This window comes from Neodothiora populina, assembly GCF_041146345.1.
Source record: "Neodothiora populina strain CPC 39397 chromosome Unknown canker_contig_13, whole genome shotgun sequence".
NCBI lineage: Eukaryota > Fungi > Ascomycota > Dothideomycetes > Dothideales > Dothioraceae > Neodothiora > Neodothiora populina.
The window spans coordinates 1-16,852 of record NW_027191402.1 but is presented as its reverse complement, the minus strand read 5'-3'; the positions used below and the strand labels follow the sequence as shown (position 1 = coordinate 16,852).

The 16,852-nt window shown below is 48.2% G+C and overlaps 5 protein-coding genes across 7 annotated transcripts; 3 read left to right on the top strand and 2 right to left on the bottom strand.

The window, feature by feature from the left end:
* Nucleotides 1–34: 34 nt before the first annotated feature.
* AAFC00_001616 (uncharacterized protein) lies at nt 35–1,490 on the top strand (the record flags this gene model as incomplete). The annotated part of the gene is made up of 5 exons (XM_069340822.1): nt 35–248; nt 304–532; nt 579–642; nt 697–817; nt 868–1,490. 5 exons carry the CDS (start codon nt 35–37, stop codon nt 1,488–1,490), a joined length of 1,251 nt encoding a protein of 416 aa, XP_069204342.1.
* Nucleotides 1,491–6,182: 4,692 nt separating this feature from the next.
* AAFC00_001615 (uncharacterized protein) lies at nt 6,183–6,942 on the bottom strand (the record flags this gene model as incomplete). 3 transcript variants are annotated; one of them, XM_069340821.1, is made up of 2 exons in its annotated part: nt 6,183–6,565; nt 6,621–6,942. In XM_069340821.1, the coding sequence occupies 2 exons, from the start codon at nt 6,940–6,942 to the stop codon at nt 6,183–6,185; spliced, it is 705 nt and encodes a 234-aa protein (XP_069204339.1). The 3 variants fall into 3 exon arrangements, with proteins under 3 accessions (XP_069204339.1, XP_069204340.1, XP_069204341.1); XM_069340820.1 differs by having other exon boundaries at nt 6,621–6,897; XM_069347706.1 differs by having other exon boundaries at nt 6,621–6,630.
* A 433-nt stretch (nt 6,943–7,375) lies between these two features.
* Nucleotides 7,376–7,842, bottom strand: AAFC00_001614 (uncharacterized protein; the record flags this gene model as incomplete). Its single annotated transcript, XM_069340819.1, has 3 exons — nt 7,376–7,587; nt 7,637–7,729; nt 7,779–7,842. 3 exons carry the CDS (start codon nt 7,840–7,842, stop codon nt 7,376–7,378), a joined length of 369 nt encoding a protein of 122 aa, XP_069204338.1.
* Nucleotides 7,843–9,674: 1,832 nt separating this feature from the next.
* On the top strand, nt 9,675–10,625 carry AAFC00_001613 (uncharacterized protein; the record flags this gene model as incomplete). Its single annotated transcript, XM_069340818.1, has 2 exons — nt 9,675–9,777; nt 9,826–10,625. The coding sequence occupies 2 exons, from the start codon at nt 9,675–9,677 to the stop codon at nt 10,623–10,625; spliced, it is 903 nt and encodes a 300-aa protein (XP_069204337.1).
* Nucleotides 10,626–11,902: 1,277 nt separating this feature from the next.
* On the top strand, nt 11,903–12,971 carry AAFC00_001612 (uncharacterized protein; the record flags this gene model as incomplete). Its single annotated transcript, XM_069340817.1, has 3 exons — nt 11,903–12,200; nt 12,248–12,840; nt 12,894–12,971. The coding sequence occupies 3 exons, from the start codon at nt 11,903–11,905 to the stop codon at nt 12,969–12,971; spliced, it is 969 nt and encodes a 322-aa protein (XP_069204336.1).
* Between the last annotated feature and the right edge of the window lie 3,881 nt (nt 12,972–16,852).

The window sequence follows — 16,852 nt, the reverse complement described above, 5'->3', positions numbered from 1 at the left end:
CCAGTGTTGACTTTTCTACATCCCACCAGCAGACATGTCTTATGTTAAATCAACCCACCTCTATCAATCACTCGATATTGACGATCGAGTAAAGCGTGTACTAAAGTCTACCCCTCTTTTTGATGGACACAATGACCTACCGCAACAGCCACGAGCTTGCTTCCATGGCAAGATACATGATAATCCGAAATTCGACTTGAAGAAGGGATTCGCGAGAGGCATGACCGATATTCCGCGACTCAAAGAGGGTTCGTAGTCTTTGAGATCACCAGATAACCTGATTTTTAAAACGCGTAACTACAGGAGCGGTAGGGGCGCAATTCTGGTCCATTTGTGTACCATGTCTACGCTCTGCCGAAGACTTTTCGACCGCGGAATACTCGGATATGGCTCGAGACGCCATTGAGCAGATTGAGATGACCCTGCGTCTTATAGAGTCTTATCCAGATGATTTCAAGCTTGCTCGAGAACCCGAGCAAGTCAAAGAGATCTATGCCGAAAACAAAATCGCCTGCTCTATCGGCATTGAAGGGTATGTCAGCATTGTTTGACCTTGAATTGTTACTCACACATTTCAGGTTACACATGGCTGGCAACAGCATTGGCATCATCCGAGCCTTTCATCTCCTCGGAGTCCGATATGTTCGTGTTCATGACGAGTCATCTGTAGAATGATTTGGCTGATTGTGCGCACAGTGTACTCTGACCCACGTATGTAACAATGCATTTGCAGACTCCTCAACATCCAAAGTTGGGCCAGTCCATGGAGGGCTGTCGTCACTGGGACGATCTGCAGTCAAGGAGATGAATCGTATTGGTGAGCATACATTCTTCCATATCTCTGCCATTAAATCTGACTTCATCAAGGTATGATCATAGACATATCGCATGTATCCATGGAATGCGCGGAGCAGGTGTTTGAGTCAACGAGAGCACCCATCATGTTTTCCCACAGTAACGCCAAGGCAGTATTTGACTGTCCTAGAAACGTGGCAGATCACATCATTGACAGAATCCCTGCAAACAAAGGCATCATGATGGTGACGTTCGTGCCTGAGCATGTGACTACGCGCAGAAAGAACGCGAGAATGGACATGGTTGTTGATCATCTCTTCTACATCGCGACAAGGATTGGGTGGGATTACGTTGGACTGGGCTCTGATTTCGATGGTATAGCTTCTGTCATACCCGGTCTAGAAGATGTTAAGTGCTATCCCGGGCTTCTGAAGGCCATACTAGATAGAGGTGCGACGGAGGCACAACTCGCCAAGGTGGCTGGAGAGAACATGTTGAGAGTATGGAAAGAGGTTACTCAGGTACGGGATGAGATGAAAACCGAAGGAATCCTACCCGTAGAAGATGTCTGGGAAGGCCGTCAGTGGTGGAGATACGATGGCTACTACCAAATGCCGGATCCTGACCCAGAGGATAAGCTAGGCCTGGATTGGTATGGGGTACCTCCACCAGATGAAGGTCTCTATCATGATTGAGAAACACGATAAGTAGTTTGTGAACAACATGCCGGTGGTAACGCGATCAAACAGCGTTAATCATATTGTGTCCCGGGTGCTTACTGGGTATCGAGTCCGACATGGGAAATCTGACAACAGCTCAGAGTCTCAGTGGTACCTCAAATAGTTGAAGCACTTGCCTTCGGTATCAGGAACTCGACGGGACCTGTTACATAATCCTCCAGTCCTCACCGTGTACTCTGATCTAATTCCTATAAATTTTGTCGGCTTCAATCTGTGCCTCGAGTTCAAATGATCTTGCAAGAATGGGAATTGTTGATGTAGTATAAATCATATCGTAGAAACGACAATGTGGATCGTGATTCTTGTTGCCCTGCTGGGACGTTCGTTGGGTTGCCAGGCTTCATGGTCCTTCACATTAGGGTATTCTCGTACCTTGATCTTTTCGAGCATGAGGGCGGCTGCAGGGTTGTCTTTTCATGCGATGTAACAGCCATTCTGTCAAGCAGATACCTGAGGCTTATGTGCACGTTCAACAAGCTTATAAGGAATGGGGATCTCGTCGATGTATTGGGGTAAGACCTCCTTGATGATCGCCGAAAGTAGGTTTATATGATGTAGTGACCTCGATTTTGCTGCTTTTATTATGCATAATTTAGTCTTGTAGATTCAAGTTACTGACTTTACCTAGGCGTCGCAGTCCTGTTGAAGTTGGGGCTGCAAAGGCTCATGGATAAGTCGCGTCTGACAGCGCTGCTTTAGCGTCGGACTCTAGATGACGGTCCTGCTGCAAAATTGCCGGGGATGATCATGCCACTATACGGCTCCATATCAGGGACCATACAAGTACTATACGTTGCGGAATGGCATCCACGTTGATCCACACTGATTGATGCTAGGAAGCGGGGGAAACATAGAAGACTGTCATCAGCGCTTTGCTTGGTACCTTACCTTATGAGTCCAGCTCTCGCGTTCCAGCCCACATAAAGTAACGGCTCCGTTAGCTCTTATTTTAATTAATCATTGACCACCCGCAAGACTGTCTAGTAGTTACGCAATGCCAACATAGTCCTCGGATTCGAGGATCAATTCGACTATTATAATACGTGAAGGTCGACATCGTTTTTCCTGATACAGGATCAGTACCCGAATGTGAGAGTTATGTAATACGCATTTTGGCTGAGCTGGTAGCAAGGGACCTGGTACCAGAGCGAGCAGAAGTACACAGCCGCCTTAAATGCTTTCTCAAAACAGAGGCCCCGATCACTACAATGCTCCTTGCTCTTTGCGTTTTTGGACAACTGTAAGGATCCATTCCGAGCCTCGTATAGGCAAATCTGTACGAACTGTGCCCAGTCAAAGCACAGAGACATGAAAGAAAACAGAACATATCGCATGACGGCCCTATAGCTACTCCTGAGATCTGCCATCGTTATAATTTAGTCACTGTATGCCCTGTTGACGTACCCATTCGGCCCAGCGATCCGAACTTGGAACTCAGACCGCATTTGACCGTGATTGTACGGTCCTCCGCCTGACGCTGTCGCAAAAAAGGAACATTTAATTCTGGTAACAGAAGGTGGGTTTGAGCAACCATAGCCAGAATCGAGACTTGGGTCGCGCTCGAAAAAGATATTGAAGGAGATGCAACCCTTTTTCTTATCACATCTGTCTGCACACGCTTGAACATCATAACTCTGGAGAGTAGTATAGCCCAGGTATGAATTGTCGCCATCGACAGCACTATCCACAATCAGCAGGGCATTCATCGTATCTGGCTATCAGTAACGATAATGACCGCACAATTCAGAACCATCCAAGTTGATATAGTATGCCTCGCAGCTAGCAGGTGCAACTGCTGCGACAGCGATATCACCGAAGGCTGCGAGCTTCGAGAATGCAGTAGCGGTATCTGGAGAGTAATGCGGCGCTTCAGATGCTCCTGGTGGGAGCAACTTGCACGACTCTCTAGCCAAAAGAATTCCCCTGAGCACTTCAGGTGGGAATCGTCGAAGCTGCTAGGAGCTGGATGAGCCGTAGCGCATGCGAGCAGACTCGTCAACAGGATGGACATTTTTGGGTGGATCTACTGGAGCTGCTTTTGGCGATTGTTTCGACGTAGTCACAGTGTCCCAAAGCAAGAACAGATTCAACTGCAGATGAACTCAAGAGTTGTAACTGCTTTGAACAGGAGAGCGTATCACTCCTTTAAAGCTGTGCGTTCCCTGGACAAGAATCCTTGTTGCTAGCTCTAGCGATGCATTAAGACGGCCATAGTAAGGTTCAGCTGAACACTTTTGCAACGTACTGCATCTAGTGTGCAATCTGGAATTGAGTTGCGCGACATCGGATAATAAAGAAACGAAGTCTTTCTGCCAAGTCTCTCCTTCTATGCCTGGTGACTCTGCTGGGTCTTGAATCGAACCTGTAACCACTCCACCATCTGGTATCACTGCATGCAGTCGTGGCACTCGTCCTCTATTGCATGACACCACATTGTGCACCTCCTCACTAGCTTCCTGCACTTACAGATACTGAGGTGACAAAGGCACTTGGTGCGCATTTTGCCTTGCCTATCGTGCCCTCCACCTAGGGTGCACGCGCAAGTGCAGCGCAACTCTTTCCTCATCTGCCGGCAGAGAGCTCGCACCTTTAGTCGCGTGGCTTTGTCCCACCGACTATTGCTGTCTTGACTCGCAGAGTATCTCTCGCACTCATCGACTAGTGCCGGCCACTGCTTCTGAATATCCTCATTGGTGACATGTGGAGACTTCATGATGTCCATTATATTGTGCAATTGCTGGACTATCATTGAGCCGACAAGTCTCATGCCTCCGTACATGAGCGTGTTTTTATGGTAATCGGAGCGTGCGGAATGGTTATACCAGCCGGCATATACACGATGTCACCGGGCTCCATGGTAATCATTGCAATTTGCTCCATGCTGGCACCAGGATCCCAATTGGAGATCATTTCTGACGAGGTCTCGTCAGACTTAGTGTGGATCGGCCGCAATTTGAGGCCGTCAAGACATGCGACCCAGGTCGCATTCAGAATGTCTACATGCCAGTCACTTGCACAACCCCTCTCAGCGAGCAGTGCAAAGGAAGAACAACTAGACGCGTCAACATGGCGAGGAGCCCGCTGAGGCTTGCCAGTGAGGTTGCCGTCAGTTGTGAGTCGCTTCTCGATTCGATTATCGAGCATTTCGAGGAGGTTGAAGTCACGCCGTTGCAAGAAACGAGGTTCGCCCAAGCCAGAGATCTTCTTGAGATTAAGACAGTTGAGTGGGTAGTTCTCGGTCGATATAGGCGTAGGCAGGGCGTTTGTGAAGCGTTGGGTTACTTCTTCATAGGTTATCGACATAGTCTCTGGCTCGACACTAATCGTATTCTGCGTCTCAATGATGCTTCCCTTGTGCACATCCGACAGATACTCTGTGAAACCCTGGATGCTGAGCCTGTCTTCTGGCTCGATCCAGCATTGGCCGAGTACAGGTCGATCGATAGGGATTCCTGCATCGAGCAACTTACTGATCTTAGCCTTGGTGAGCAACCAAAGCTGTGCGAATTCCCTCAACTTGTCATTTGGTAAGTATCTAAAATTGCAAAATTCGGGTTTCCAGACTGTGGGCCAGTCAGCGCCACGTTGTTCGTCCATCATTTCTGTCGCAAGGTCGAAGAGATAATCGCGATACAGCTGCCCGCTCTTCTCGATAGTATGATTTGTGATCTCGGTGACGGCAGTCATATCCTTGACTAAAGCATTCATCTCGGGACGGATCTCAGCCTCCCACTTTTCGTAGATTCGATCAAAACTGTCGCGTGAGGTAGGATCAAATTTTTGACAATACACTTGACGTGCAGATTCCACTCTACCTGATCTAATGGTCCTAGTGATACGAGGGCTGACAGCTATTCGAGGGCGTTTTCCACGGCCAACTGCTGCTGCTGTCCCTTCTTCAGGGTTGGGTGACCTCATTCGCCTGCCCACATGACTTGGAATGGATGCGTCTTGCTTGTGGGAATGACCTTGCACGCCGCCGATTACTAATCCGGTACGCAGTGTTCTGACTAGGTCTGTTTCGCGAGGAGAAGTATCAATGATCGAGCCTTGCCGTGACGTAAATTGGGTAAGAGTAGACCTCGGACTGCTTAGCGAAGATTCCGAGGCAAAATTGGATGGAGCATTGAAGGAGTTGCTGGGTCCCTTCAGTCCATCTGCCGCCGCTCTTTGTAACGTCTATGAGACCTACAGCATCTCGTTCTAGCCTATAACTCCGATAGTCTTCCTCTACCATAGGCTGGAGAGTGTCTGCGCGTAGCTCATTTGTGATGTTTGCTAGGTGTTTCGTCCGAAGAAACCCTGGGCGCTTCTTGTATCCACCTGCCCATGCGAGCAATTCAGCGCGGACATCCCAGATAACACGATTTAGATAGTGCTGGACGGAGCCCCATTGCCTCCTCTGTCTAGCCAAACGGTTGGCAAAACCCATAAATCTGGTGCTTCCCAATCCTTGCTTTCTACGCTAGTAGCTATGAGAGTCAGGAAGATGGACTAGCTAATTTATGAGATAATATGGAATAGACTAATCGATGTCTCTAGAGCTCAAGTGCGAGTTCAAGCCTAAGCCTAGGCTCGAATCTGAACTAGAGCTAGTCATTATCGAGGAGATCCAAAACCCCCCTGCTACTACAGAACCTAGAGCAGCTAGAGAAAAGTCTTTGCAGGGTTTCGTATCATACAGTGCATCCCTTTATGTCCAACCTCAAAGAAGGTATCAAGCTGCTGTCTCTCAAAAGATTGGAATCCGTTCTTCTCGTACAGATAGACTCCAACTGGGCTCGATTTGGTTACGATCGGGACACTTTCCATCTCAGCTTGACGGATCCCCCATTGGAGCATCATCTGCCCGATACCGCGCCGTTGATAGCTAGGATCGACGTACATGCCGTCGAGCTCCCAATATTCAATGAGGCCCATCCGCGGGGGCACAGTAGGCTTGTAGATGATATGCTTGATCAAATTTATGTGGGTGTCGTTGGTCGGCGCATGCTCCAGTGCAGAATATGACTTCTCCATCGCACAGAGTCCTCCTAGCACTTAGCTACGCTTTCAGAAACATCATGTCGGTTTGAGATTACGTACCTTGTATCATGTCATCGGACTTTTGCTGCCATATCCTAGCTTCCACGCTTGTACCCTCTCTTGTCCATATTGACCAGGCAATAACATTATCCACGCTCGCCAAGCTAGAAGATGCCTCTTCGACAATGACCCAACAGATGGATCCGGGCTCTAGTAATTTCTTAGCAAGGAAACATGCTGAGGCATTGAGATGTGGTTGCCAGTTTTTCTGTATATCGATAGCAACATATTGCGCAAGAGGGTCCGAAAGGTTACAACAGCACTCGATCTGAGCCATCCGAGGCAAGTCGCTGGATTTAAAAGCACGGAGTTGCATATTCATAATTACTGAGCTCTGGTAGGATTTCAATGTCGAGAAGTCCTGCGAAGTCGACGAGCCTATATATACTCAACGCAAGTTGTACGTACAAACCTTACGGCAATACCCGGCGATAAGAGCAGATAGTCTGACCTCATCTGCTGTTATTGATGTTGCGAAAAAAGCAGTAGGATATGGAACTCCGCACACTACACTGAATAATACTCTAATAGCTTTGACGGTAGTATAAAAGGACTACTTGAGGCTAACAAAGCTAATATGTAATCGATTGGTCCTTGTGAGGTATCTCTGTCTATCCGCCCTTACTTATCTGCTGCTCAGTCTTCGCCGTATGAGTCTCTGAATAGCCCTCAGTCACACCCACTTCAGCTGTGCTTTACGCTACCACGGATTCTACAGCCTCATCGAGGATATTCCGAGCTTCGAGATCTTGGAGCTAATCCTCACGCTTGGAATTGACGTATAGCAACTCGGAGGGAGAAGCGTCCCGAGCTTGGAGATCTTGAAGCCCATCCTCACGCTTGGAATTGACGTATAGCAACTCGGAGGGAGAAGCGTCCCGAGCTTGGAGATCTTGAAGCCCATCCTCACGCTTGGAATTGACATATAGCAATTCGGAGGGAGAAGCTTCGCGCTTGATCCCAGCGACTGTTCATCATGTCAGCAAATTCCTGGTTGTTGGCTCCACGAATAGTACCTGGTTCAGCTTGGATTCCACGCTTGGAGTTAACATAGCACAACTCGGAAGGAGAAGCGTCACGCTTGCTCCCGCAGCCACGCTTTTCGGCTACTAGTTACCACGTTAGCCAGCACTTACTGTAAAGACGATGACTACCAACCTGGAGCTGCGCTGCACATGCTGAGCAGTAAGGCCATAACGGGAAGGGCATTCTGAGGCTTCATCTCCACTGTAAGTTATGTCGAGAGGGAAAAATATGAGAGAAATAGCAAAGATTACAACAGAGCAGGGAACGATCTGCTCTATATATGCAGCTCTAGGATCAATGGTGTGGTACATACATCTTTCCGCGCAAGCAAGCCTTCTCACTCCCCTTTGGACTATCATGGCTATCGGATACGGCTCGACGCAATCTAATCACACCATGGTATCGAATCGTCAACACTCTCTAGCTAGGGTTGCAGCACGGGATAATTGCAACATGCCCTTTGAAAGTGCTATAGCCGGCACACGGATCATACACCCCCTCATTATGGCTGCTTAGTGTCTCCATATCTCTCGCTAGCGCCGAATTCGCGGAAGTCATCGTTGGATCAGTCAAGACGGGTAGATAAGGGGCAACTTCGTTTACTGATCGCGCTTGATATCATCTCGGTGTCAAGGGATGGGAAAGGGCGGTACATCGGACAGGAGGATCAGTGTATTATTCACTACGGACAGGCTGATCTAACAGGCAGGCTGTATGACTAGGACGTAGCTCGAAGGGCTATAAATAGCTGGCGGCAGCGCAGTTCCTACTTATTAGCCCGGATGATCATCGGTAGTCTATATTCACGTGACGCATATTTTGGCGTATACCGACCATCGCGATCTCCTGCAGGGCGACCCTGGTTGTAGAACAACCCGGCTGGCACCGTGACATTGGGTCACAAAATTGTTGAGAAACATAACATGATCTACCAGCACTCGAGGTTGACTCTGACCTTAGATTAAAGATATACATTGCATTCACTTGCGACCAATTGGCACTTCGTGATACCTCGCGGATAGTCAACTCGTATTCTCTGGCCGTCTCGAGCCGTCTCTAGCCGTCTCTTAGCTGCTAACATCTGACCTTGCTAAAAGAGCTTCCTCTTTGAGATCATCCACCAAGGTTGTCAAATCGCAAGGATTTTACTAGTACATCCCCGGCTTCTATCCTAGTCTCAGTTAGGCAAAATGTAACAACTGACTTGTACGAAGACCCACTCGGTGCGTTGTCACACTATGCAAATGAAGTTCTACTTGTGAGTTAGGCCATTCCGTCAGGCGTAGCCTGCTTGGAGCATACTCATACACATTCCGAGCCGTTTCTCTCCAGACGACGTCAGGCTGAACATCAAGGCAATGCATGTATGAGGACGCCAGATTGCTGGCCCGGACGATGAGTTCGCCTATGACCTTTCTGATGACTTCGTCTTAACTGGTAGTAGCGCATGCCCATCATATCAGCTATGGATTACAAAGAGGATCCTCGTCGAATGCTTCCAGCCGACGGATGCGGGTACCAGTCGTGAACGGCTGAGCGTTCTTTCGAATCGCACGTCCCAAGCTCTCCGAGCTCCGGTGTTGTTATCCCGTCTTTGTCTTGTGCTAAGGCAACCAGGTCTACTACCACTGTAGTCGCAGGCTGATTCAAGCCATCATAGCTTCCGAATATCGATGGAGCTCACAATGCAGATGTTCCAAAGGATATCGTTCCCTTCTCGACGTCAACACTTACCATAGATAACACCGAACCTCTAAGTGAAGGGCTTAGAGTATCTGTATGACTGTTTACCATGCTGGGGAAGAATAGGTCTTCTAGAGGTGGGGAAAATCTTCCATCTTAGTCATGCTTGGTTGCGAACGTTGTATTTAGACGCAGCTTGTCCAACAGGGCTCTCAACCGTGACTTACAACTCCAATATATAGTCAGATGGAGAAAGAAGAGGATCAAGCTGAATCATTGCTGTACTCTGTACAAGACAGCCATACTGCTGCACGTCGGACTGAGAGGAAGCAGTCGCTCAGCATCATGCCTCTACTAATCTTTCTCCTCGTGAGTTCCTTCTTGTTGAATATACTTCTGCTTCTCCACCGGGGCTATCTATGGACGCCGCAGTCCAACATTCTATATAGTATGTAACACAAATATCTACATAGAGCTCTGAACTGATCCTGTCCAGCACCCGTGACAGGTATCGGCGGACGTCGACCACGTCTGTTCAAAACTGGATTAGGAAAGGATGCATCAATATTTCAAGGCTCACCTTCAGCTGAGAAATATGATTCCTGGCGCGCTTTATACGTCCACGCCGTCGCGATCCCGCGCTCTCTGGCAGCTCGACTTCCTAACAAGACTCTCGAGATCCCTGATATAGATGGCGAAGCCAGATTCATCGTCGGTATCAATGTGTTCCATCATCTCCATTGTTTACACCTCCTGTCGCAGGTGGTAGACTTCACCTTCCATCCCGAATACTATGGACTCAACTCTACGTACCACCAATTTGACTCGGTTCACAATCTTAGAGATATCAATGAAGGCCTTCCAGAAGCGTTTCTCGACGAGCGACACATTGGACATTGTGTTGATAGTATACGACAGGCACTGATGTGCGAGGCCGATCTTTCGACGTATGTCTGGCAGATGCCACCAGTGGAGCGCAACGATTCTTTGATACCTGAAGAGCACATACACCAATCGCCACAGGTTTTCGTTGACACGCAGCGTATGTGTGTGGACTTCGATGCTGTGAGAAGATGGGCTGGGCAGAGACGATACGAGCAACCTCTGCCTGGGAGTGTGAGTGGTAGCTCGGCGATTGGCAGATGTGGTCATGGTCAGAGCGGATGCGGAGATCACATCTATCAGGACGCGGATTGGCGGGCTTCGAACACGTGGATGGACTCCAAACAATGGGTAGATTTTCGCGAGGGAGAGGGAGATGGGAAAACAAGTATCTTCTTCGAGATGGGGGACTGAGCGATATAGTGTTATCAGCACCTGCAAGATTATTCCTACTAAGACTCCCATCATTGTATCATTCTTCACTAACAACCCAAGCATGTCCACTACCGTCTCTGCCAGGTACTTTGAATAAAGTGTCAGGTCCCAGAAGTTTTGAAGGGCGTGGTATTCCCTCTGATTGGAGTACAGCTTCTCTCACACGTGAGGCATTTCTGCACTGATGGGTGTGCCCCATTCCATCGATACCCTCGACCATCTTTCCTTTGAAGTTTCGGGTAAATCCAGGCTTTTCGAGAGTGTCGTCTGCTGCACATAGTACTCCCTGCAAGTGTTAGCAATGCCAAGTATTCCTGTATAATGTCCTTACTTGAGCAAGATAGTCAAGACAATGTAGCCAGTGCATGTTGTCTTCCGACCAGTCGTCCGTCTCGTGAGACGCAGTCATTGGCTGGCCCAGGAGCATCTGACGCATCATGTTCAGACAGTGCAGCTGGTGATACATGCTCACACCGTATCCGACGACTTCCCCCTCAGAATTCTGCACATGCAAGAAACCCCCTCCCGGTGTTATGATCTCTTTCCAAGTTGTATCATTTACAGCATCTTCTGGGGACTTGAAAGCCCGAGCATCAGATATCTCTTTGAATACCATAGGCTGGTATACCGGGGCAGGGTTTGGGACATGTTCGAAGTCCCACACGGAGCGGTGATCGTTTCGGCAGCTTTCGCCCCCGGTTTTGCACAAGTCATACCGAGAGGTAGTCACATCTCGGCCGATCTTAATACCAAACAGAAGTGTTGATATGATCGTAGTCGAAATTGCTAGCAAAAACCATGCGACTTGCCAGTGAATAGAGGAAAACATGATGTTGGAGGAAGCAAAGGCAGTGGGAAGCAGGAAGACGAGAAGCATGCTTGACCCGCTCAAAACTACAGGATGAGTTTACAGAGGCCTCGGCAGTCCCGACTAGACCACCGCCCAATTGATCGATTCATCAAATCATGGCTGATACGGATGTCATATCGTATCACTTCGCGCGACCAGCAAGATGACCCGTACGTGCTCGACGGAAGCTCGAGATGTGGGCCGAGATCCGTAAATGTTCCGTAGGATGATCTCGCCCTATCCGACCTGCCAGTTTGGGACGCGCCCAATCTGTTTCGCCGATTGCTCTTAGACAAGAGATAGGCCTGCTGAACTTATTGCTTATGACTTTCGCTGAAGCTGTTTCCTTCTTATGCACTAGCAAGTCATCTTGACCCTATTTGTTCCATACAATACCCTTGCTAAAATGGTTAAAGTCCCCTGGGATTGGAGTTCTTTCAGTCACCATTACGAAGCTCTGAAATCAACCGGCGCTCAGCACGATGGAGATACTGAATTGAAGAATTCTTCAGAGTCTGATGTAGAGGCAATCTTGGAGGGTCCGACAGACCATCGGATTGGATCGTGGAACTACTACACTGCTCTCAACGTACTCGTTTTCGTTCTGTCTCTGTGGCTGTTTGCGATGTCCATGATATCATTTGGACAGGGCCCCCAAGGATCTCGCGAGCGCAACCACTTCCTGAAGCAGACATCGGAACACTGTAATAAACGTCCCCAATCTCCCACATCTTCTTGCTAATCAGAACAGCTCCCTTATTGGATCTCATTGATATCCCCATGCGAACAGTCCGACTGAACGGCACGTTCCTTGAAGCCAGGCCCGTTTCCATATTCCGGCAACCCCCTTCCCCGGAAGTAGACGCAGCATGGGCCCGAATAGAAACTCAGGCCCCGATAGCGATCAGCTATGCAGACGTCGTAGCTCAAGGAAAAGATCCAGCTATGGCGGCCAAGTTCCCCGAGTCCTTCGGCCTCGGTTCTGATGCGTATATAGGACGGGTCGATGTGTTCCACCAGATCCACTGTCTCAACCGGCTTCGCATGCATCTACAAGGCAATTACGACTATTATTACGGAAAACCGGACTCTAACAACAGATACCACGAACTTCATGTCTCTCATTGTGTATACATGCTGCTGCAAAATCTAATGTGCACTGCCAATGTGGATGTCTATCCTCATACTTGGCTAGATGCGCAACAGAACGCTTTCCCTGATTTTAGCATTAATCACAAATGTCGAGACTTTGAAGCAATTCTCCAGTGGCATGATGATAATTCGATCCCTTTGGAAGATTTTGGTGCTCTTCGCAAACCCGAGAACTTCACGCCACATATCATGGTATCTATAGCGCCCACGACTATTGACTACGTACTAATTGCGGGGATCTGCAGAACCACGAATTTAAGACTGTTTTCCAGTGGTATGATGATCATCCAGACGATGGAGACCTTGGGAATGAGATCATGTAGCGACCGGCGTTGACCAGCGAGAAACTGACTAGAGGATGTAAACCACTCTCGCAGTACAGTAGTAAGATAGGTAGCATATATAACGCTGCACAAAGTTCCATACACCGCGTCTGTGTAGACAAAATTGACATACTTGTAATCCATGTTGGCGTCGATACGATACTATCTTCTGATAACTGTATATATTGCGGAAGACCTTGGAAAGATTTTCGGAAAACGAGCGTCGAGCGACTGGCCGAAACCTGTCACACGATGAGATAACCCTGCGTGTCGTATAAATCCAAGAAGTGTTGTGAATACGTTCAATACGTAAATATGGGACAGGAACACTATACATCGCAGGAGACTAATGCAGTCTAGGATGCGGGCATGCGCTTGTGCACAGACTATCGAATTCATCTGTTATCGATGTCATACGCACTATATTTCAATGTTTTTGAGATAAGGGAACCGCGCTAATGCAATCCGTAAGACGACCACAGGAGAAGCGATCATCCGGAGATCTCCTGACAGGAACTCTCACAGCTCAGGACAACTTTCGATGATCTTCTTTTATTCAACTGCCCGGAAGCCTTGGTCACCAATATCTGGCCCCTAGACATACCCTCCTCCATCAAAGCTCCTGCCTCGACCCCTTGAACATGTCGGATGAGACAGGGTGCCCTCTGATGGCAGAAACCCCTTTCGATTCCATGGACATGGGTGAAGAAGACCAGCTTGATTGTGAGAAGAGGGGCGAGTCGATCGAGCCTGATGCCCGCGAATCGACTACTTCTCTGGCTTCTTTCTATGTCTTCCGACGATATGGTGTCTGTCTTTCGATCAGTGCCATCACGATCAGTGTTCTTGTGGCATCCCTTCTCCTGCTTTTGTCACATGGGTCATCAGCCTCGGAGCAACCCCACCATGGCCACGATAGTCACGATCCTGCTGCACACAGCAATGTCCTTGGTACTACATGCGGAACCTCCAACGCCGAAGCTATAGCCAATGACTGTATTTTCGATCTTATCACATATACCTGGACACCACCACTCTGCTATTTTCCCGATCTAGCTTCTGATGCACTGTCTACATCTTCTAGATTTGCAAAATTCTCGAAAGCAGGATTGTTTGAGTGGTATAGTGATGCTCATGGCCAGCAATCCATCCCACAAAATGCTACGATCCTCAGTGAACGAGCAGAGATATGGGCCACACGAGATTGGCATCAAGCACACTGCCTGTACTTCTGGCGACTCTTGGGTAGGGCTTCAGTGACCCTCGCAATGGCTGATGGTGCTGAACGAGGGGGTTGGGTACTTAGTCAAGCCATTGTGTTTGCCCACACTCTTCACTGCAATGATATGCTGGCAGACAAGGAAAGTGATGGCAACGACTTGATTCGAACCCTGAGAGTGTATGGAACCTGTGCAAGATTGGGCGATATACCAGATCCTACGCTAGAGCATGGAGATCTCCTCATTGACTCAGAACAGCAATCAGGCGTGACGCAAGTGTGACACTTAGACAACTAGTGTCATCGTTGAGAGATACGTCCTTCGGAATTCTTTTGATTGATAGTTGAAGTTCAAGATCTGCGCGCGGGGGTTAGACTCATATAGTATCGTTATAACGAGCCCTCGTCTCTATCATCATCTTGATGTCCAGTGTCCTATACTCCCAAAACGGCTGATCGCCTGTGAGTTCTTCAATAGCGTTTGTCGCATATATCGGCCCATCCCTGATGTTATGCATTAGGTCTTTCCAATTTCAAAGCAGCGGGAACAGGATCTTGGATAAGAAGAAAACCTTGAGGTAGCCAACGTCGACTGTAACCTTGTATGGATATAAGTTTGACCTTGGGCACGTGACGAGGCTGGAATTGTCTGCGGACACGTAGGTGTATGTACAAAAGGTTCAATAGTTGATTGAGTCGTTGATCTTACTGTAATGATACTCAGATAAGAGCATTGCCGTCATGTCCGAGTCCATGACAGCATGCCCTATGCAGTAGTGGAATAAGCCTTGGAACGGGGATAATGGGGCTTGACGTAGCGAAGCCGCTGAATTAAAGGGGGGTGGTATCGCCAAAAGACCAGTTGCAAACGAAAATGCAGGGATAGTTACAAACAGGAAAGATGACTCTACGCAGTACTACCGCGCGTGCAAGACTGCGAGAGGTAGACCTCTACCAAATGGAATACTACTCCAGGTTCAGACATCGATAGATAGCGACTACGCCTGGAGAAGAAATGGAAGGAGTTCCACGCAGAGTCGCCGCCAGGGCATAAATAAAAACTGACATAAGAGGAAGGCTGATTAACACTGTCGGTACGATATATGAGGGTCGCAAAAGTAGTCCTGGAGGGCTTTCGTGTTCGTTCGTAACTATATAATGACATTAGCGGTAAATTTGGCGGAAGATGGGGAGGTGGTGTTCTCCAAGGACAGCGATGGACCTACGAAAAGCTGACGCTCTCGCCTGTGGTATAGCGACGAGGGGACTTATCTTGTTGAGGGCGGGAGTAGGGAACTGGAATTTCGTGATTCATGTGTTTGGCTTCTCATCTTCTACCCACCTTCTCCCCTGTGATCTTTACTGACTTTGCCAACGATGGTAAAGAGGTAGGCCGACGAGAGATCTGCTAAAAATGACACATTGCAGTCATAGTGACAATAGCTGGATACGTCAAAAGATCAAGTGTTCACAACTTAAAATTGTTTACATGTTGAAAATGTTATGAAGATTGTTTATATGTTAGAGACGTGCACAAGTTAAAGATGTTCACTAGTTGAAAATGTTCACAAGTTACAAAGTTTCATCAGTTGAAGATGTTTACACGTTAGGAATATTCACAAGTTGAAAGATTTCGCATGTTAAAAGTATATACGAGTTAAACATGCGGCCCTGGTCACGGGAGTGGCTATAACGTCTGCTCCATCACTGGCTACTATCCCAGTGCTGAAATTCTCGAGACTTCCGAGCGTGGGACTGGTCAGTATAGTCACGTCGTGGTACAACAGCAACAAAGCATCAAGAGGGCGAGCGGACAGACTCGAACCGTTTCCTAGTTGGAGGTTTAATCCAATTCTTTATTTTTTGAGGTAGTTTGATATCATCTAGATAAATGCTGCGTAACGGAGCGCATGTTAGAGATAGGTTCGAAAAAAGAAATCGAGTTCGACAGTGGCCGTAAATGGTTCATGTAGCGGTATCATGCCCCGAGAGCGATGGAGAAGGAAAAAAAAAGGCGTCTTTCTCGATGAAACCTGCCTTGGTTGTTTTGTCAAAGGGTCGTTACGCTTGCGGCCTCAGCAATAGACTGACAAGGTAGGTCGGACAGCCACAGCACCACGGATATGGATACTGATAGTCCATCGCAGAAGAAAAGCTCGGTAGAGTGAGTAAAGAAAGCACGGCAGAGAGGATCACCAACGCCTTAATCGTTCGGATACTCACCACTCGATTCACTCTGGTAAAGTCCACAGCCTGGCTGAGTACAGTCTGGGCCAGAAAGCATTATGCCTTGGGTCGTGTAGAAACATGTGCCCAGATGAAGAAAACGAAGAAAACCCCTTTCAGGTAGGTTTATTGCTCCCGGCCTTGACAACGGCCTTTATAGCCCGTGTAAGCATATAAATTACCAGATAGTAGTCCCCATGTACTGTGATAGCGGCAATGGCGTTGTCAGTGGGGTTCTCGAGACTTTGACACAGATTCTGGACGTTTTGGGGGAGAATGTTGCGGTCTAGCATAACAATTGAAGATGCCATGCTGAAAGAGCTGTCATGAATGGTCATGGGATCAGGGTTAGGGTTAGGGTTAGGGTTAGGGTTAGGGTTAGGGTTAGGGTTAGGGTTAGGGTTAGGGTTAGGGTTAGGGTTAGGGTTAGGGTTAG